The 21,045-nt window shown below is 48.9% G+C and overlaps 1 protein-coding gene across 5 annotated transcripts in view; it reads left to right on the top strand.

The window, feature by feature from the left end:
• The window catches only part of AP3B2 (adaptor related protein complex 3 subunit beta 2), a 73,939-nt gene that overhangs the window by 41,059 nt on the left and 11,835 nt on the right, over positions 1–21,045 (top strand). For 4 of the 5 annotated variants that reach the window (XM_053272764.1, XM_053272762.1, XM_053272760.1 and 1 more), the window contains exons 11-24: positions 522–593; positions 1,036–1,098; positions 3,798–3,930; positions 5,205–5,314; positions 5,755–5,931; positions 7,625–7,811; positions 7,961–8,079; positions 10,433–10,544; positions 11,173–11,365; positions 12,464–12,632; positions 14,602–14,677; positions 16,091–16,197; positions 17,294–17,525; positions 20,587–20,671. In XM_053272764.1, the coding sequence (XP_053128739.1) occupies positions 522–593; positions 1,036–1,098; positions 3,798–3,930; positions 5,205–5,314; positions 5,755–5,931; positions 7,625–7,811; positions 7,961–8,079; positions 10,433–10,544; positions 11,173–11,365; positions 12,464–12,632; positions 14,602–14,677; positions 16,091–16,197; positions 17,294–17,525; positions 20,587–20,671 (1,835 nt within the window). The remainder of the gene's footprint in view (positions 1–521; positions 594–1,035; positions 1,099–3,797; positions 3,931–5,204; positions 5,315–5,754; positions 5,932–7,624; positions 7,812–7,960; positions 8,080–10,432; positions 10,545–11,172; positions 11,366–12,463; positions 12,633–14,601; positions 14,678–16,090; positions 16,198–17,293; positions 17,526–20,586; positions 20,672–21,045) is intronic. The other variant, XM_053272763.1, reaches the window with a different exon arrangement.

Raw genomic sequence — 21,045 nt, 5'->3', positions numbered from 1 at the left:
AAATAGGGTGGGCTGGGTTTCTCAAACTTGAGTCCCCAGATGTTGTTAGACTGCAGCTACACTGGATGATGGGAGCTATAGTCCAGCAACATCTGGGGACTCGAGTTTAAGAACTCCTGAGGTAGGGCAACCCTTAATGAAGCCAACAAACCCCACCTCTCTCTCCCTCAAATTTCTAGCCATATCACGATCCCCCTGCAGTCTTCTGAAAGCATAGGAAGCTGCCGTACACCAGGTCAGACCACTGATCCATCCAGTTCAGTTTGTCTACACTGACTGGCAGCAGCTCTCCAAGGTTTCAGGCCGGAGTCTTGCCCAGCCCTTCCTGGAGACGCTGCCAAGGATTGTGAACCTGGGACCTTCTGCATGCGTTGCTGATGCTCCTAACACTGAGCTACAGCCCCATCCCCAACACACGAAGCTTCGAGCACTGTCCAAATACCTTGGAAAGCATCCCATAGATCCAGAGCCCTCTGTGAGATTTGCTGGCCAAGCTGATCCTGATGCTTCTGCCTCTGCAGGGAATGTTTGAACCGTATCTGAAGAGCTTCTACATCAGATCAACAGACCCCACCCAGATCAAGATTCTGAAGGTGAGTTAGACGCAACCTTCCCACCTAGTTGTCGCCTGGAAGATGATTGGGTATGAAAGACCCACAGATTTGGCCCTGCTTGCATGAGTGGCATTCCCGTGTGTTTTAGCTGCCTCCAAGGATTGTGCAATTCTGCATGCTATTGAAGTTATGTGTGGAAGGAGGCCAACCTCTCATAGCCTGGCCTGACTAGAACTGCTTAGCCAGTGTTTTCTATAAGTCTCCCCGGGAACAAGAGAATGCATACAGACACAAGCTACATTTAAATGCTCTTATCCTTGGAAAAAATAATTGAATTATTTTGACTCTTGAATGAGCTCTTGCCTGACCTTGCAGGCTACGGCACAAAATCTAGCCGCACTAGTTGTTGATCAGTTCTGATGGAGTTTCTGGACTGCCTGTTGGAAGTAATTCTCCCTTTTCTCTTCCCCTCTCCTGCCAGCTGGAAGTGTTGACCAACCTTGCAAATGAGACCAACATTTCTACCATCCTGCGTGAGTTCCAGGTACAGCATGTGTAGTGGGCTAGGCTCAGAGCTTCGCCTGGGAGGTGGTGCACCATGCACGGTGCTGAAAGCATTTTCCTGGCTAGCTAGGGGAAGAATCCCACTAGCGTAGAATCCCACTTCCTTGATGCAGAATCCCACTCCCTACCCCATGGGTGGAGTTAAATGCATTGCCCTCACCACAAATGGCAAGATTTCCTTTCCAGCATGCTCTCCATCCCAGTCAAAATGAAATACAACAAATATTTATATACTGCTTTTCAACAGAAAGTTCCCCAAGTCGTTTGCATAGATATAAATAAATAAAAGGGCTCCCTGTCCCCAAAGGGCTTGCAATCTAAAAAAGAAACATAAGATAGACACCAGCAACAGCCGCCGGAGGGATGCTGTGCTGGGGGTGGATAGGGCCAGTTGCTCTCCCCCTGCTCAGTAAAGAGAATCACCACTTTAAAAAGGAGCCTCTTTGTTCAGTTAGCAGGGGATTGAAATTCTTGGATTTCAACAGATTTTAATCACAGTGAATCCATGGTTTATTGATTGATTAAGTGCTGTCAAGTTGGTGTCGACTTAGCGACCACATAGAGAGATTCTCTCCAGGATGATCTGTCCTCAACTTGGCCTTTAAGGTCTCTCAGTGGTGCATTCGTTGCTGTCGTCATCGAGTCCATCCACCTTGCTGCTGGTCATCCTCTTCTCCTTCCTTCCACTTTCCCCAGCATTATGGACTTCTCAAGGGAGCTGAGTCCTCGCATAATGTGTCCAAAGTGTGATAGTTTGAGCCTGGTCATTTGTGCCTCGAGTGAAAATTCTGGATTGATCTGTTCCGTGATCCATTTGTTTGTTTTCCTGGCTGTCCATGGTCTCCTCACAGTTTATAATGAAGAGCATGAGAATTGCCTTGAACATAGGAAGCTGCTTTATGCCATTGAGCCATTGGCCTGACAGTACAGACAGCTCAGTGTTGTCTGCACTGGAAGCAGCGCTCCAGCGCTTTAGACAGGGGGGTCTTTCCCATCCCTAGTTGGAGGTGCCAGGGATTATTCCTGGGACCTTCTGCATGCAAAGCAGCTGTTCTCCGTCCCCATGGAAGAGTCTAGATTCTTAGGAAACTGCTGTATACTAAGTTAGACCAGTGGTCCTTCCAGCTCCGTATTGTCTACACTGACTGGCAGCAGCTCTTCAGGGTTTCAGCCAGGGGTCTTTCCCAACCTTACCTGGAGATATCGAGCATCGAACCCGGAACTTTCTACATGCAAAGCAGGTGCTCTGCCTCTGAGCTATTATTTATGCTTTTTGAAGCTACATTTATATCCCGCTCTTCCTCCAAGGAGCCCAGAGCACTGTACATGGTTGTGCTTATCCTCATAACAACCCTGTGAGGTAAAGATTGAGAGAGAAATGACAGGCTCGTGAGTCCCATGGCTGAACAGGGATTTGAACTCGGGCCTCCCTGATCCTAGTTCAGCACTCTCGCCACTATGCCACACAGGCACAAATCTGCTACCTTGTGTGTCCGGACTATCCTCAGCAGTGGCCAGCTAGATATACAGTGGTCCCTCTACTTACGAAATTAATCCGTTCCGAATGCACATTTGTAAGTCGAAAAATTCGTAAGTCGAAAAGCGGTTTCCCATAGGAATGCATTGGGAACGGATTAATGCGTTCCGGAGCCTAGAAAAAGACCCAGACCCCCAGTAAGGCTTGCAAACTGCACAGGAACATTTCTTTTCAAGAATAGGCAGTAAACAGGCAGGCAAGTCGAGGAAACCCCATCTAAAAATTTGTAAGTCGAGGAAACCCCATCTAAAAATTTGTAAGTCGAGGAAACCCCATCTAAAAATTTGTAAGTCGAGGAAACCCCATCTAAAAATTTGTAAGTCGAAAAAACCGCATCTAAAACCGGATCTAAAACTGCCGTTTGTAACTCGAAAAATACTTATGTCGAGTAGTTTGTAAGTCGAGGGACCACTGTATCAAGATGCTAAAAGTCAGGGTGTAATGTCCTAACCGTGGTACTCGCCCTCCAGCAAGCAGGTGTTGGTGGTACACTGCTTTTAATAAGGAAGGTTCGATTTGGCTTGTCATGGCTCGATTGTGATTGTGAATGAGGCCAGTAGAAAGAGACTTGGGGAGGTAGGGTGTCTTCTGATACACTAGGGCAGGGCTTCTTAACCTTGGGCCCCCAGATGTTGATGGACTACAACTCCCATCATCCCCAACCATGATGGACATGGCTGGGGATGATGGGAGTTGTAGTCCATCAACATCTGGGCGGGGGGCAGGGTTAAGAAACCCTGCATTAGGGTAGCCCCTCATTTCCATTTTTCTGTACACTTGAGAGTAGAACCAGGAAGGAGAAAAAACTGGACTTATCAGAGTTGTATCTGATGTGATTTCAAAGGTTTTTGTTTTTAAAAACCAAAGGTGGACTCAGTTTACCTGTCCTGCAGCCTGGACAGAATCCTGCCCTTTCTTCTGTAATTCTCGAGTGGCTTGTCAGTTGACACCCTGCTGCGTCTTACGCTTTTACTGAGCGGGCACTGCAAGTGTAGCTACCTGACTTGTTCAGGCCACCTGCAAGTGGAAACTTTGCAGAGACCAAGAAGCTTGTGGGTGCAACACCCTTTGGCACAGATCCAGAAACATTCATCCTGTTTATAGGCAGCCCGGGAGAGCTTCTCTGAATTCTGTTCCCACAGACTTACATCCGGAGCATGGACAAGGACTTTGTGGCTGCCACAATCCAAGCCATTGGCCGTTGTGCTACCAATATTGGCAAAGTGCGGGACACGTGCCTCAATGGGCTTGTCCAGCTGCTGTCCAACCGAGATGGTGAGAGCCTGTTCCTGAAAGCAACATTGCCATACAATTGAGGGGGTCAAGGGGCACAAGGCAGATGTGAGCAGGGGGTGCATGGGGGAGTGTGGAAATAGAAGGTCTGTTCCAGAATAGATATCTGCAAGAGCATGGCTAGTGATGGGATTGAGCATCCTTGTATGTGACCTATTATTATTTCTTGTTTACACAGTCAGACAGGTGTTATTGACTGGTTTGTTTTATCCAGACATCGAGTCCTTCCCAAGGACCTGGGATGGCTCAATTTTATTATCAATATTGTTGTTGTTACTGTAGATATTGTTGCAAAATATAGGCTGTTCCTAGTAAAGTTGCTTTTTGTAAGTGGCTGATGGTTATTTCTGTGGCCCCTAAGGTATTGAGGTGCTCTTCAAGGTGTTTTGGAATTGCACCCAGGGCGCCAATTACCACTGGGATTATTTTGGTCTTCTTCTGCCACAGCCTTTCAATTTCAGTTTGTAGATCTTTGTATTTTGTGATTTCTTTCTATTTCTTTTTCTTCTATTCTGCTATCCCCTGGTATTGCTATGTCGATTATTTTGACATGTTGTTTTTCTTTCTTCTCGACTACAGTTATATCTGGTGTATTGTATGGCAGATGTTTTTCTGTTTGTAGTCATAGTCTGCTGTAATAATAATTAATAATAATAATAATAATTAATAATAATATGTTTCAACCACCTGATATGTAAATCTCTAGGCGGTATACAAATCCCAACATTAAAATCGCAGGTTAAAATACATAAAACATGATAAAAACAATATAAAACCAATTATTAAAACTATTGCAATTCTAATTAAAAACAGGAAAGTCTTGAGGGTCTTCCTGAAAACAAACAGAGAAGGAGATGCTCTTATTTCAGCAGGGAGCGTATTCCAAAGCCCCGGGGCAGCCACAGAGAAAGCCCCGTCCCGAGTCGCCACCAGACAAGCTGGTGGCAACTGTAACTGGACCTCTCCAGAAGATCGTAAAAGGCAGGAGGGTTCTTGACGAAGGAGGCGCTCTTTTAAATAGCCTGGTCCCAAGCAATGACCTATGGCATTGAGCAGGTGATTGGAGTAGATGCCACAAAATACACCTTCAGTTCTGTGAATCTGAGCCTCGTATCAAATCAAGATATTGGTCCACTGTTTTCTGCATTGACTGATGGCAGCTCTTCAGGTTTATGATGGGTCCTTCCTAGCCCTACCTGAAGATGCCGCCAGGGACTGATCCTGAGCAAGCCTTTCCATCTGCCACTTTTATTTAGAGCTGGTTGTGGCCGAGTCTGTGGTTGTCATTAAGAAGCTCCTGCAGATGCAACCATCTCAGCACAGCGAGATCATCAAACACATGGCGAAGCTGACCGATAACATCCAGGTAGGAGCATGAACTGGAGAGCAGTCAAGGGAAGGCACTTCTACCCTTCTTATGGGTGAGATGTGGAACACAGGAAGCTGCCTTCTACTGAGTTAGACCTTGAGTCCATTCAGCTCAGTATTATCCACACTGGCTGGCAGCAGCTCTCCAGGGTTTCAGGCAGGGGTCTCTCCCAGCCCTACTTGGAGATGCTGCCAGGGAGTGGACCTGGGACCTCCTGCATGCAAAGTGGGCGCTCTACCACTGAGCTACGGCCCCATCCCCAAGGGTGGCATTCCTGGGTCTCCCATCCAGGCAATGACCACACCAAGACCTGCTTAGCTTCAGCAAGGTGGCCACATCATGTGCCCTCTTAGACCATGCCCTGGGTCTAATGAGGAGTGGGGTGGGCAAGGGCAGGCTTGGCAGTCTGAAAGATGCAGCGCCCCCCCCCTTCACAGGTCCCCATGGCCCGGGCCAGCATCTTATGGCTGATTGGCGAGTACTGCGAACACGTGCCCAAGATTGCCCCCGACGTACTGCGTAAGATGGCCAAGTCATTCACCAGCGAGGAGGACATTGTGAAGCTGCAGGTCATCAACTTGGCAGCCAAGCTCTACCTGACTAACTCCAAGCAGGTAAGACTATTCCCAAGGAAAAGGGCAGCCAGCAACTGTTGCTGATATGCAATTTCTGGGGCGGGGGGTCTTGGTTGGTGGAGTTGCTGTATGGACCTGCCAAGGGTGCATCGATCGATGCAAGGTTGCATCGACTACAGCTATACTTTTGGTTCTTAATCTGTGTTGTTGGACTACAACTCCCATCATCCCCAGCCACAGTGGCTGAAGTTGATGGGAGTTGTAGTCCAACATCTGGGGACCCAATTTTGAGGAAGATGCATGGATTTTCTCCATTCTTTCATTGCATTTTATATGTAGCGTTGGGCTTCTGATCTGCTTCTGTGATTATGAGCAGGCACTGGCAGTCACTCTGGATGAAATTGTATTGAGTATTTCTAGTACCTACCAGCTGGCCAGCTATGGGGGAAAGCGGTGGCGGTGGGTGGGCGGAAGGAGGAGACGGGGACGGCAGACAAGAAAATGGTAATGCCGACGGCAGGGGTGGGGGCGACAAACTAGAGGCCGCGGAGGAGAAGCGGCAGCCCAACCTGGCCGGCCGCCAAGGAAGAACGAAATGGGGCTGATGGTGGGGCGGGGCTGGGGAGAGACAGGAGAACTAGGGGTGCAGATGCTCTGTGCCAGGTCAGCTAGTACTTTTTAATACTTTGATTCTCCACCCAACAGCATCCTGCTGTTTACCAGCCTTTCTGGTCTTTCCACATTCTAATTCTATTTTTTCTGTATCCCATCTAACACAGCTCTAGTTTGTTTGTTTGTTTAAAATATTTGTCCCGTCCCTCCAGTACACAGCTGCTCAGGGTGGCTCAAAACATTAATAAAATAGATACAATATAAAACAATACAAATTCAAAAAGCTAAAACCTAAAAACAAACAAACAAACAACCCCAAAATCACCCTACCAGATATAAGCAGCAGATAAAACATCTCTCTAAAACATCTCTCTCTAAAAAGATATGTCTTCAGTTGTTTTTTAAAACAATGAAAACACGGAGAGAGTGTTTTTAAAAATAGTTATGTTCCTTATGCCAAGCTTTGGCCCAGCTAACCTAACTTATATCCTGCAATTTTCCCCTCCTTCCCCCTATATTAATCTTCCCCTTCTAGTAATCTCTCACACCATGTTGCAACTCCACCAGCTAAGATGATGGGAGTTGTAGTCCAGCAAGTTGCAACTTCTGGGGAAGCAAGTTCTGTAACTTGCGAGACAGTCTGGGAGGATCACTAGCTTGCCCATTACTCGGCTGACACCAAACAGTTGTTTTGCCACGTGGGATACAGGAGAGCCTCAGTATTTGCGGGGGTTCCGTTCTCCGCTACTACCACAGATACGGAATCAGTGATTACTGAGTAACTGGGGCAATGTAAATCCGGGGTTAGGTTCCTGGAGGTCAGAAAAATGACTGGGAAATGGATAAATGGCTTTAGAAATGCGGGGGGAAGTGGCGTTCTGTGCTCTCCAGCAGTCCAGCAATTCCCCCAAGAGTAAAAAAAAAAAAAAAACTGGCCCAAAATTGCAGAGTTTTGGCAAAATTTTTTTAAAATGACACAAAATGGCAGCCAGAAATTTCCGGCCACCCTGACCCATGGATGTGCAGGTTTAACTGCCCCCCCTCTCAATTTTGTGTGTGTATCCCAAGGTTTGGTGCTGGAGCCGTGATTAATGAGGCTCTCCTGTATTGTCTGCCATAGAGCAAGCTGCTGACCCAGTATGTGCTGAACCTGGCCAAGTATGACCAGAACTACGACATCCGGGATCGTGCCCGCTTCATCCGCCAGCTCATTGTGCCAACCGAGAAGAGTGGCGCCCTCAGCAAGTATGCCAAGAAGCTCTTCCTGGCACAAAAACCTGCCCCCATCTTGGAGTCCTCTTTCAAAGGTATGGGAGGCAAGCAGGGCTGTGGTTTCAGAGTGGAGGGTGCATGCGGCTGCGTCGTATCCCGTGTCGTATCCCGTGTCGTATCCCGTGTCGTATCCGGGCGCAGAGGTGCTGCAGGGCGGGTGCTGCTGACTTCTTTGTCCTTCTAGACCGCGACCACTTCCAGCTGGGCTCGCTTTCACACCTCCTCAATGCCAAGGCAGTGGGCTACCAGGAGCTCCCTGACTGGCCCAGCGAAGCTCCTGATCCATCTGTGCGCAACGTGGAGGTATTGCTTTGTTCTCTGGTTACAGGCAGTGGGAAGTGGGTGTCCCAAGGTGGGTTGCTCTGATGTTGCTGGACCACAACTCCCATCGTCCCTGCCACTGTGGCTTCTGGCAGGGGTTGATGGGAGTTGTAGTCCCACAACATCTGGGAACTCAAGGTTAGGAACCCTTGTTCCGACACACTGTGGAGTGACCTTGCCTGCCCCAGGACCCATCACCTGTGTGGTGCACCCGTTGCATATGTTGGCGGCCAGGGCACCAGTTCTGACCACCACCACCCCATTGCTTCCTGTGATACTAGTCCTATTCAGACATTATGTAGTACTAGTGCACAGAACTCTGTACAGTCGTGCAGGTGTTTGTGTGACTGACTGAACCTGCCATCCTTTAAAAAGTGAACCTGAAAGGCAAGAGACAGGTACAAAGTTCCCTGCTGTGCCCACATTCAACCCAATGTGTGGATTGCTGCACCTGAGTGCACTGTACACTTGTATGAGTATTCAGCATAATGTCTGAACAGGGTTTGTGCTGTACAAGTGTTTGGACGTCTGTGATACAAGTCCATGTGTTGAATGACCTGACTTGTGTTCATTTAAACAGTGGACCTGGATGCAGGCCCCTCAAAATGCGTGGTACAGATAGGAAGTGTACTGCTGTCCCTGTGTTCAGCATAACATGTGAATGACTGTCCCTGTGTACAACTGTACACTCATCATACAAGTGTTCAGCAAAATATCAGAATAGGGCAACTATCTTTGCAGTATCTAGTGGGTCTGAGCTATTCTAATGGGAGACTCCTCCCTCCCTCCATGTTCCCCCCCCCCCCAGGAAGAGTCCATCGGGGCCGTGGAGAGCCACATCGGGCTACTGGGCAAGCCAATAGAGGTGGTCTTTGTGGCTGCTGTGATGCTTCTCTTCCCCCCCCATCCTGCTTCCTTCTGCCTTGCCCCTTTGCATCTTTCTCCCTGTGTGTGGCTCAGGCCTAACTGAGCTTGGGATGTGTGCTAACTCTGTGCTTTGCCCCCTTTTCAGTTCTGAGACTTTCAGGCAATATTGCAGTCTGCAGAAATGACAGCCAGTAGGATGTTATAGGTATAGGGTTTGCACAGCAAAGACTTACGTCCAACTCCTTGTTCAACCAAGACGCTTACAATGGTAGCCTTGGAAAAGCCCCCCTATCTGACCTACCTCACTAGGTTGCTGGGAGGATAAAATTTAGCTCATCCCATTTTAATGCCCCACTGTGTAGTGGTTCACACGAGCCGCCCAACCCACTCCCAGCACCACCTTTGGAGTAGCCTTGGGAGTCAGGCGGTATAAAAATAAAATAAATACTACAGATATTTATATGCCGCTCTTCAACTAAAGTTCTCAAAGCGGTTTACATAGAAAAATAAATAATACATAAACAAGATGGTCCCCTGTCCCCAAAGGGCTCACAGTCTAAAAAGAAACACAAGGTAGACACCAGCAACAAACACCGGAGGGATGCTTTGCTGGGGTTGGATAGGGCCAGTTGCTCTCCCTCTGCTAAATAGAAGAGAATCGCCACTTTAAAAGGTGTCTGTAGGATAGCCACCAGGTAGCCTGGGTTTTTAATCCAGGCTCAGGGTGAGTTAGAAGGCCGTTTTGCCCTGCCTACAGCCCAAGCGTCCATAGAACTGGGCAGCAGGAGCGTCTGGTGGCGTGGAACTCCTCCAGTGCACCACACTCCGCTTGTGGTGTATCGTGAGATGCAGGAGGCTGCAGTCTGCTCTCCGAGCCCCCAGCCGCTCATGCCCCAGTCATGTGGGTACGTGGTGCAAGCGATCACTGAGCATCATGTGGGGGGAGGTAGGTTGTGTCCTGCCTTCCCAAGCCCTGCCCAGAATGGTTGTGAGAATGGCCTTGGTATGGGGGAGGAAAGATGGGGATACACGCAAGACACGAGCATTTATGTGTCTGTGGGATACAAACACATCCTCTGTGTCTGTGGGATTCAGAGGATGCATGCCCGCACCCTCTTTCAGCCCCACAACAGGGAAAACCTCAAGAGTGCAAAAGCACGACGTAGTTCGTGATGATGTCATCCACACCCATTCAAGATGGCGGACGTGTGAATGTTTGAGGCACAAGTGGGCTAACTTGTGTAGATGGTAATTATCAATTAAGATTATAGTGAAAGGAAAGTAGGCAAACCAGTTCTTTCTGGAACGTCTTTTTTTTTCCTCATGTGCAGAAGCAATATTCATGCAGGAAATCCATTTGGCACGAAGCGGGCCTCAGTCTCTGGGGTCTGGGCTGTCTTCTGCTCTGCCTCCTTTGCATATTTGTTAGCGTGCAGTGAAATGTGTCCCTCTTACTGCCTTTGGCCAGGTCCCAGAATGGACCAAGTGCACCAGCCGCGAGAAGAGGAAGGAGAAGGTGGAGAAACCCTTCTACTCCGATTCCGAGGGGGAGTCTGGGCCCACGGAATCTGCCGACAGTGGTGAGGCTTTAGCATGGAGTTTTTGCAAAGACTAGTGGTGAAGCATTGGCAGCACATGGGCGCCGGAGGGAACTGTTCCTCCAGCTGACGACTGATTGGCTCTCCTGAAGCCTCTTTCTCTGTGCCTTGCCTATCGGTGAAGTGGGGGTGGTGGAGGTGGTGGACTTGGGCCAGTAATTCTAGCCTGCATTAATGGGGGAAACACACAAAATAAAGCCAGGTAGAGTGCCCTACCATTCTCCAGCAATGCCCCCCAAAAGACTCAATTCCACTTTGTTTTCCCCTTAAAATCATGGGTGTGTTTTTTCCCCTTGGGAAAGAAGCCGTGAAATGGCTTCCGAGCAGAAAATGGTGGCCAGAAATAACCTTGGAAGTCATTTCCGGCCACCCCCAATTCACCGATATGCGGATGTAACCAGTTTTTAGAACATGTTTTCTCCTCGCGTATACCAAGGTCGGGTACCATTCACTCAACCGTGGATACACGAATCCGCGGATGACAGATCCGCAAGTAATGAGGTTCTCCTGTCCAGAGGGGTCTCGAGCATCATGATGGTGAAGTGGTAAGGTGGTAGCCAACGGCCTTTTGGGGTGCTGACAATAGGGGACTCTTCCTCTCTCTTGGCAGAGCCCGAGTCAGTCAGCGGATCTGAAAGCGAGAGCGGCAGCGAGAGCGGTTCTGGTTCTGGTAGTGACGAAGAGGATGAGGAAGACGAGGAGGAGGAGGAGGAGGAGGAGAGCGAGGACCAGTCGGAAGCGAAGGAGAAGAAAAAGAAGAGAAAGGAAGCTCTGAGAAAAGGATTACTAGAGAGTGCTGGGAGGTACAATGAGCATGCATATCTTTGGCAACTGGGTAGAGGACAAAGGCAATTCTAGGTGAAGACTTTTGGATGGTGAAGTGCAAATTAAAAAATACTGTGTTTTTATGCAACATATCCCTCTCTCCAGCTGCAGTGATTCCCAACTTTGGGTCTCCAAGTGCTGTGGGACTACAACTCCCATAATCCCCAAGGCCATTGTGGATGATGGGAGTTGTCCAACAACATCTGGGGCCCCAAAGCACCTACAGGGGGCTGTTTTACTATAGTATAGCAGCATCTCCAAGTAGGGCTGGGAGAGACACCTGCCTGCAACCTTGGAGAATTGCTGCCAGCCAGTGCATACTGAGCTAGATGGGCCAATGATCTGACTCTGTATAGGGCAGCTTCCCTGTGCTCCTAAGAGACAATTCCTGCGAGCTACTGTTAACTAATTTCAGCTAGGATACTAGACAAAATGCAAAATAACAGGACAGCCATAGCACTCCTACAACCAGTAGGTTTGGGGAAAGTGCTGTGGAGTGGTAGGGAGAAAGTGGGTAGAAATGTTTCTCTTGCTCTCTCCTAATATTAGAACTCTAGTCATGCAATGAAATGGGTTGGGGCTCAGGACAGAAAAAAGAACATACTTCTCGCCACAAGGCATAATTAATGCATGGAATTGGCTGTTACGAGATATAGTCACGGCCGACTTAGATGGCTTACAAAGGAGATTGGACAAAGGAGAGGCCTTTCAGCAGCTATTAACTTTTTGATGGAACCTCCATGTTCAGTGGCAATATGCCACTGAATGCCACTTGCTGGGCGGAAATAGCAGGAAGAATTATGACCACCATGCCCTGCTTGTGGGCTTCCTGAAAGCATCTGGTTGGCCACTGGGAGAAGAAGGATGCTGGACTAGATGAACCCTCAGTACGGTATGATTCAGCGGCTCTCTACGAACCCTGGGTCTCTAGATGTGGTTGAACTGTAGCTCTCATCATTCCCAGCTACGTTGGCCAAGGCAAAACGCTGATGTTAGTACACAGATGCCCACACCAAGACGTAGGGTCCCAGAGAAGCAGCCTAAGCCACCTTCTTCTTCCTTTTCAATAACACCAGTGAGGAGGAAGAGCGAGGCAAGAAAAAGCAGAAGCCACGTGAAGGGAAAAGGGGCTCCGAATCGTCGTCCGAGGAGGGGAGCCTTTCCGAGAGCAGCTCGTCGGAGTCGGACTCTGGCTCTGAGGCAGAGGAATCCCACTCTGAGGTGGAGATCAAAAAGAAAAAGACAGTGAGTAGCTGGAGCCTGTCATAATTCTGTGAACTGTCTGTTCCAGGCTGACACACCATCTCCTCAGAGGCAAAAGCCAGGGGTGCTTGGGATCCAGGACAGCTCCAGAGCAACCTGTCAGAACCATGGACAGAGCTGATCAGGAGCCGGCTGCAGCAGCAGCAGGGGAATGTTGCTCCAGCAGTGTCAGGTTTAATAACCTGCTGCTGGAGCAGGGTGTCTAGGCCCCGCCCCCTCCATAGGCAAGCCTCGGTGTTTAAAGAGGCCTTGCCTGATTTTGCAGGCATTTGCTCCAGCCATTCTGGGGAGTCTTCACCATGGCCAGATGGTCCTCAGAGAACTGCTCCAACTTGGAGGATGTGGGCAGCGTGGTGTCTTCGGTTTTGGTGGGGTGGCTGGTCAGGTGTCTGGTCAGAGAGCTGGTCTTGTGGTAGCAAGCATGACCTATCCCCTTTGCTAAGCGGGGTCTGCCCTGGTTGCATATAAATGGGAGATTACATGTGTGGGCACTGAAAGATATTCCCCTTATGTCATGATGCTGCTTGGATGCAGAAGGTTCCAAGTTCCCTCACTGACCTCCCCAAGATAGGGCTGAGAAAGATTCCTGCCTACAGCCTTGGAGAAGCCACTGCCAGTCTGTGTAGACCAAGGGTTCTCAAGGTTGGGTCTCCAGATGTTATTGGACTTCAACTCCCATAATCCCCTGCTCCAGTGGCCTTTGGCTGGGGATTATGGGAGTTGAAGTCCAACAACATTTGGGGACCCTACTTTGAGAATCCCTGGTGTAGATGATACTGAGCTGGATGGACCAAGGGTCTGACTCGGTAAAAGGCAGCTTCCTATGTTACTATTATCTCCTGGTTCACCCACAATGGGAGTCCAGAGCAGCTGAGGACCACCTTGTGCCTGGGTCATTGATGGTTGCCTCCACCCCACCCCTGTCACCTGGAGGGTCATGACATGGACTGCAGGCGCCTGTCTTCTGCCCCTGCCAAAACACCCTTTTGGGGCCCACAACAGCTGCCGGAACATCTGGTCACTTTCTGTTTTTAATTGTGAAGTGTTTCAACTTGGAAAATGGCGCGTAAGCAACTCAAGTAAAATAGGGGAGAGGAGGAACTGCAAACTGAGCACCTTGGAGGGATGAATGGCGGGATTACAGTGCAGTCGTTGTTATGATGTATCAGCTTTCAAGTGCTGAGTGCTGCAAATGAATATGAGGTGGTGCATGTATGGACATGCTTCCTTGCAATCTGAAAGCATGCCCAGAGTAGCAACTCGGACAGAGTGACAATGTGTGGGTGACTTTTGAAGGCAGACAATGGCTTGGGTGTTGGCTATGTGAGCATTAACAGAGAATCCATGTATCACATACTGATATTTTAATATAATCATGATGAAGGCATGTGATTAAAAGACTGTGCAATTGCATAAGTTGTCATGGTTGTTTTGTCGAGTTGGTGTCGACTCTTGGTGACCACAGAGCCATGTGGTTTTCTTTGGTAGAATGCAGGAGGGGTTTACCATTGCCTCCTCCTGCACAGTATGAGATGAGGCCTTTCAGCATCTTCCTAGATTGCTGCTGCCCGACTATAGGTGTTTCTCATAGTCTGGGAAACAGACCAGCGGGGATTCGAACCAGCAACCTCTTGCTCCCTAGGCAAGTTATACTGGATCAATAAAAATAGATCTGCGTGTTTCAATAAAATTTATACGAAGTAATCATTAAAATGATCTCTATATCCAATTGCAAAGATCTATTTTTATTGATCCTGCATTATTAAAACGTATGCAATGGCATAGTCTTTTAATCATGTATCTTTAATATGATTATATTAAAATATCAGTATATGATACTTGGATTCTCTGTTAATGCTCACACATATTGTTGAATCCATATGGGGTTTTCTTTTCTATACCAGTGCAGATGCTCACCCCCGCTTTCCTGCTCTTCCTTCTTTTGTCCCAGCCTCCTAGCAGCAAACCTGCCCCAAAAGTCCCTAAGAAAGGAACAATGGAGATCTCCTTGCTTGACCTGGATGACTGTAAGTGTCGTGCATCCTGCCTGACTTCTGATAGGCAACCTTCTTTGCTTTGGCCAAAGCTCTCCAGAGGCTGTTGCTTCCTGTTGGCTCAGCACTGTGGTACTTGCCCATCTGCTGGTGAGCTGAAGCCTCTTCTTGCCTGTGTGCTCTGCTTCCCAGGGAAGGGATTGCAGGAGGTACTCAGGTTGCCAGCAAGGTGGGAGCCGTTCTTACCATGCTTTCCCCGGGATCGTGTGCAGGTGCCAACGTAGCTGTAACTGCAGATGACCAGCACTTGTGGCTTCAGCATGCAACTTGGATAAATGATCCCTGCTAACTGGGCAAAGAGATGCCTTTTAAATGTGGTGATTCTCTTTATTTAGCAGGGGGAGAATAACTGGCCCTATCCATCCCCAGCACAGGACCTCCAGTGACTGTTGCTGGTGTCTTATCTAATGTTTCTTTTTAGCTTGTGAGCCCTTTGGGGACAGGAAGCCATCTTCTTATTTATTATTTCTCTATGTAAACCGCTTTGGAAACTTTTGTTGAAAAGTGGTATATAAGTATTTGTTGTTGATGATGTTGATGCACATGCTGTGAAGCTCTGTGAAAGAATCCCAGTGCTCACTCCTTTGCTTGATGTTGCTTTTAATCATACCTCTTTGCTGCTGAATAACCATTCTTTCTCATACATTTCATAAATTAAGGACGCACTATGTGGGGAAAGTACTTCATTTCGTTTGTTCTGAATCTCCTGCCAATTAAATTCATGAACTGTCCCCAAGTTCTAGTGTTATGAGAAAGAAACTCCTTCCCCACTTTCTCCACATCATGCACAATCTTATAAACCCCTGTTGCATCCCTCTTGGTCACCTGTTTTCTACATTTAAAAAGCTCTAAACCAGTGGTTCCCAACCTGCAGCCCTCCAGATGGTGCTGAACTACAACTCCCATCATCCCCCAACTAAAACTCATTGTGCCTGGGGGCTGCTGGGAGTTTAGTTCAGCACCATCTGGAGGACGCCAGGTTGGGAACCACTGCTCCAAACGTCGTAGCCTTCCCTCTTAAGAAAGGTGCTGTCGTCACCTGATCATTTTGGTGGCACTCATTTTGGTGGCCTTTCTCAGCTCCATCGTATCCTGACGCAGCTGCATGATGCGAGCCTCGCTGAACATTCAAGGTACTCTCTGGTGAATCTTCTGTACCCTGGCTTGTGTTAGACCATGGACAGATCATTTCCGTAGAGCAAGTGATCTGTCCATGGTGCTAGAAGTCATTTTAAAAAAAAAAATTTGGTTGGCCATTTACTCACTTTCAGCAGTTCCTGTGTCTGTTGTGCAAGTTCTGTTCTACCCCAGATGTTTCCTCCATCTCAGAAGGTTGGGATCTAGAAGCTGATTAGCCCTTTCTCTTCCTGTTTCTCTGCCCCACAGTCACACCTCCTCCCCCACAACCAGTCACCACCAGCCCCATTGTTTCCACCAGCCTTGTGACCGACCTCGAGGGGCTCACACTGACGGACACTTCTCTGGCTCCTGCTGTAAGTGGCTTGCAGTCTTGTTGCTGATGGTGCCCTCAATAGAGTCTCTGGGACCCAGGTCCTGATTAATTCTGTATCTGGTGAATGCTTGAAGCCTTGTGAAGCTTGCCAGAAAACGAGCCTTCAGGGTGTGCTGTCTGTGATCTAAATGAATAGTGTGAACTCCTAGTTTGTGGGTAGTGACATCTATAGCCTTTGGATCTCAGTTCTCAAACTAGCTGGCTTTTTGAGTTGTTTCCTTGGGCATTTAGGAAGAACAAAATAGAAGAATTTGAGAGGTCTTCTCTCCAGCGTTTCCCAGCCAGCCTTCCACAGCATGCTAGTGTGCCATGGGCAAGTCAGCCCCGAAAGCAGGGAGTTTAAATTCCTCACTTTTGGGGCGAACTCATCCCCTTCTGCACTGAAACACGTCCCTCCCACAGCATTATGGTGCAAATCCTCCCTGAAAGTTAGGAGCTTTAAAATCCTCACTTTCAGGACTGACTCGCTGCTTGATATGCTGGGAGGATGCATTTCTCATAGCACAGAAGGAGGTGGGTCTGCCCAGAATGCGATGAATTTAACTCCTTGCTTTCTGGACTGACTCACTCCGTAATGCAGCGAAAGAAAAATTGGCCTGCAACTTTGCTGCCACAAAAAAAGCAGGAGGAGGGGAATGTGCTGTGGCACAAATGTAATTAATGCAAGTGTGCTGTGGCGCACAGAAGGCTGGGGGACACCATTCTAGGGAATGGTTCTAGTCCATTCCCCAGCTCCATGTAGGTATCTGCTGCAGCATCTGACAGATGGCCATTCAGCCACTGTTTGGACATCTCTGGAGAAGGAAGGGGAAAGAGGGACCTGTTCTCCCTTCCTGTGTTCCCTGTAGCAGGGAGCCCCGAATATTGTTGACTGCAACTCCCATAATCCCAAGCCAAAAGTCATTGCAGCTGGAGATGATGTAGTAATCTCTGTTACAGGGAACACGACTTCCTTCCCACTTTTCACTGCCTCCTTCCAGATTAATGTCCACCCACCTCTCCCCACTGCCCCATCGGCCTCTGGTTTAAGCTTTCTGCATCTTCCTCTTCTCCTTTCTCCCCCTCCTGTCATGTAGGCGATCAGCCCTGTGTTTGGCGCCGTGAAGACACACGAGCTGCTGCACCGTATGACAGGAGAGGGGCTCTCCGTAGAGTATTACTTCAGCCGGCAGCCTTTTACTCCGGACGCCCGCATGGTGGCCGTGCAGATCCAGATCTCCAATAACACGGCTGCTGAGGTGAAGAATATCCGCGTCAGTGAGCCCAAACTGCTCTCAGGCATGCGTGTCCAGGAATTCAAGGAGATCGGTAGGGCTTCTATGAGTGTTGAGGGTTCGGGAACCAACCTGCTCTTTTTAGGTGACTCTGAGAAGTCACTCGTGCCATTGTGGGACCAAATTGAAAAGTGGCAACGTTCCCTACCGAAGGAGAGCTACTACTGCTATGATGACAGTGTCTGTTTATACAGGAGAACCTCCTAACTCGTGGAGGTTCTGCTCCACGCCTACTACCACGAGCAACAAGGCATTATTGCTATGGGGAAAGCGGGGTTATGTTCTAAAGTGGAGGGGAAATGAGAAAAAACGGCAAAATAATGTGAAACAACTTACTGCGGAGTGCTCCACTGAGTCTCCCTCCGCCCCCGGAATCCCCCCATGTACCCAGGAATGCCCCCCCAAATAATGAAAAATGTGGGGGGAAGTCCGTTTTTAAAAATGGCTTCCAAAGACAAAATGGTGGATAGAAGTGACCACTGAGGTCACATCCGGCCCTCTAGGAACCACGGATATGTGGGTTTTAACCCTGTTGTATCCGTGGATACTGCAAACGTGTTAATGTGACTTGGGTCCACAGATTAGGTTGGACTACAACTCCCATCATTCGCAGCCACAATGGCCTTTGGCAGGGAATGACGGGCATTGTAGTCCAACAACATCTGGGGTCCCAAGTTTGAGAATCCCTACCCTTTCCTCTGTGGTAGGGATTAAGGAAAGGGTGACAACACTCGGAAAGCTGCTTGAAAGTGCAACACAGCTATCATCTGTTTTCCATCTCTGGTGGGGTGGACCTTGTCAAAAAACCTTCATGAGCTTTCATCCTCTAGGATGGTACCAGTGGCCAAAATGTGTGGGCCTGGCTCATGGACTGGAAGAGGGTCACCACTTTATTCCTCTCCTGCTCTTCCTCCAAGGAGCCCAGAGTTATGTTTGTTTGTTTGTTACATGGTTATGTTTGTCTTCACAACAAATAGATAGATAGATAGATAGTAGATAGTTTAGGCTGAGAGAGATGCCAACTGGCCCAGAGTCACCCAGTGAATTTCATGGCTGAATTGGGATTTCAACTCGGGTCTCCCTGGTCCTAGGGTCTCTACTCTAACCACTGCACCACACTGGTGCTTTTGCACTCAGGTGCCTTTGCACTCGTTACATAGTAGGGCTATGTAATGACTCCAGATCCAGGAGCCCTCCATTGGGGGTCGAGGTGTCCAGGTGTGGAAAGAACCTAGCACCCAGCCCCCCCCCCCAGGAATCCAGAAGAGCCTGAGTCCACACCTTCACTGGAAGCAAAGGACACAGCAGGTCATCTGATTAAGAGGGAGCCCTTAAGGGACACACCAGTCTGGGTAGAGGCCCCTCCCGCCATGTTGCTTGAGCCAGTACCTAAGAAACAACATAGGGAGCTGCCTTATACAGAGTCAGGCCATTGGTCCATCTAACCCAGTATTACCTACACAGACTGACAGCAGCTTCTCCAAAGTTATAGGCAGGAGTATCTCCCAGCCCTATCTGGAGATGCTGCCAGGGGTTGCACCTGGAACCTTCTGCATGCAGATGCTCTTCCCTGAGTGACCCTGTCTCCTAAGGAGAATATCTTACAGTGCTCGCATATGTAGTCTCCCATTCAAAAGCAAGCCAGGGCAGATGCTGCTTAGCAAAGGGGACAATTCATTCTTGCTGTCATAAGACCAGCCCTCCTCCCTTCAGGCAAGGCTCCTTGAAGATGCACAGCATTCTCTAAGCGGTTTATAAAATAAGTTAAGAAAGATGGATCTATAGAGGGCTCACCATCTAAAAAGAAACATAAGATAGACACCAGCAACAGTCACTGGAGGGTTACTGTGCTGGGGGTGGAGAGGGCCAGTTGCTCTCCCCCTGCTCAATAAAGAGAATTGGCCGTCTGTTTCAGGAAGCTGCTGGAGCAACGTTGCATTAGTGGTGCATTAGCCAGCAGTTGTGTTTCTCCTTGGTGCTAGCCAAGGTGCTGACTCCTTGCACTTGGAGCTGTCCAAGGTCTGTAGCACTCCAGCACCACTTCTTTGGTGGAGACCCCAGCTTAGCCCAGAACTTACTGTACCAGTATGGGCTCTACCTGACTGTGGGCAATGGAATGGTATCTTCCCCACCCCTCAGCCAGGTGAGCCTAATTGATATGGGTGGAGGTGCGCTTGAGTGTGCCTCTTGTCCAGGGTAGTGGTCAGAGCAGGCCTGCACAACTTCGGCCTGCCAGCTGTTTTTGGACTACAGCTCCCATCATCCCAGGCTAGTTCCGCTTCTGCTGGAGGGCCCTGTGCAGCCCTGTTTTAAAGTCATGACCTTCGGCTTAGGGGCAGGAGTTGGGCCACATTCCTGTACAACGGGGCTGCACCACTTTGGCCCTCCAGTGTTGTTGTCCAACGACAAGCCCTCCAGCTGTTGTTGGACTACAACTCCCACCATCCCTGACTCTTGGCCACTGTGGCCTGGGTTGATGGGAGTTGTAGTCCAGCAACAGCTGGAGAGCTGAAATTGTGCAGCCCTGCTTGACTGTAATCCCTGGGCTAGTTGGAACATTCTGTTTCATACCACTTGGGCAGAGCTGGGTGAAGCCAGTAGAGATGCTATTGTTGTTTGACTGCCTTGATGTGCTTCAGAACCTCCTGGTGCAAGCCAGGAGCAACCATTTCCCTCTTGCATAACACTAGAACCAGGGGTCATCCAAGAAACCTAGGACCGACAAAAGGAAATACTTTTTCACCCACTGCATAATTAACCTGTGGAATTCTCTGCCACAAGATGTGACAGCCAACTACCTGGATGGCTTTAAGAGCGGTTTGGATAAATTCATGGAGGAAAGGTCTATCAACAACTACTAGTCTAGGGGCTATAGGCCACCTCCAGCCTCAGAGGCAGGATGCCTCTCAATACCAGTTGCAGGGCAGTACCAGTAGGGCATGCTCTCAGCTCTTGCCTACGGGCTTCCCAGAGGCACCTGGTGGGCCACTGTGGGAAACAGGAAGCTGGACTGGATAGGTCTCGGGCCTGATCCAGCAGGGCTGTTCTTAAGTTCTTATGGAGATTTGCTGAAAGGCTTTCCCCTTTGCTTGCAGAGTCCCTGACACCAGGTGAAACAGTCAGTGTGGCCATGGGCATAGATTTCTGTGACTCCACCCAAGCAGCCAGCTTCCAGTTGTGGTGAGTACCTATCCTCCCCTTCTTTGCGGTAATGTTCTCTCCACTGGGCCACAGACAGAGACTGCAGCATTGCTGGGGAAAATGTGGAACAGAAGGGGCACCCTATTCTCCCTGGTGCTCATTCCCAAAGATCAAAGAGTTCCGGGCATTTACGCACCAAAGCATTATATCTGTCACTGGCTATGTCATCCCATTGGAGTCCACAGCAGTCTTGTTAGATTGTTGGATGCTGATCTTGCCCCATAAATTAGAAGAGGACTAATCTTGTTGACCGCTGCTAAATTGCAGCTGGCAGCTGGAAAAGCCGGCATCCTCCACCTGTACAAGTTGGTTTGATAAAACATAGGAATTCTTAGTTATAGGGAAGATCTCTG

Source organism: Hemicordylus capensis, chromosome 10 (genome assembly GCF_027244095.1).
Source record: "Hemicordylus capensis ecotype Gifberg chromosome 10, rHemCap1.1.pri, whole genome shotgun sequence".
In the NCBI taxonomy this organism is placed as follows: Eukaryota; Metazoa; Chordata; class Lepidosauria; order Squamata; family Cordylidae; genus Hemicordylus; species Hemicordylus capensis.
Note: the sequence above shows the minus strand (reverse complement) of the source record. Positions and strands in the feature narration are given on the sequence as shown.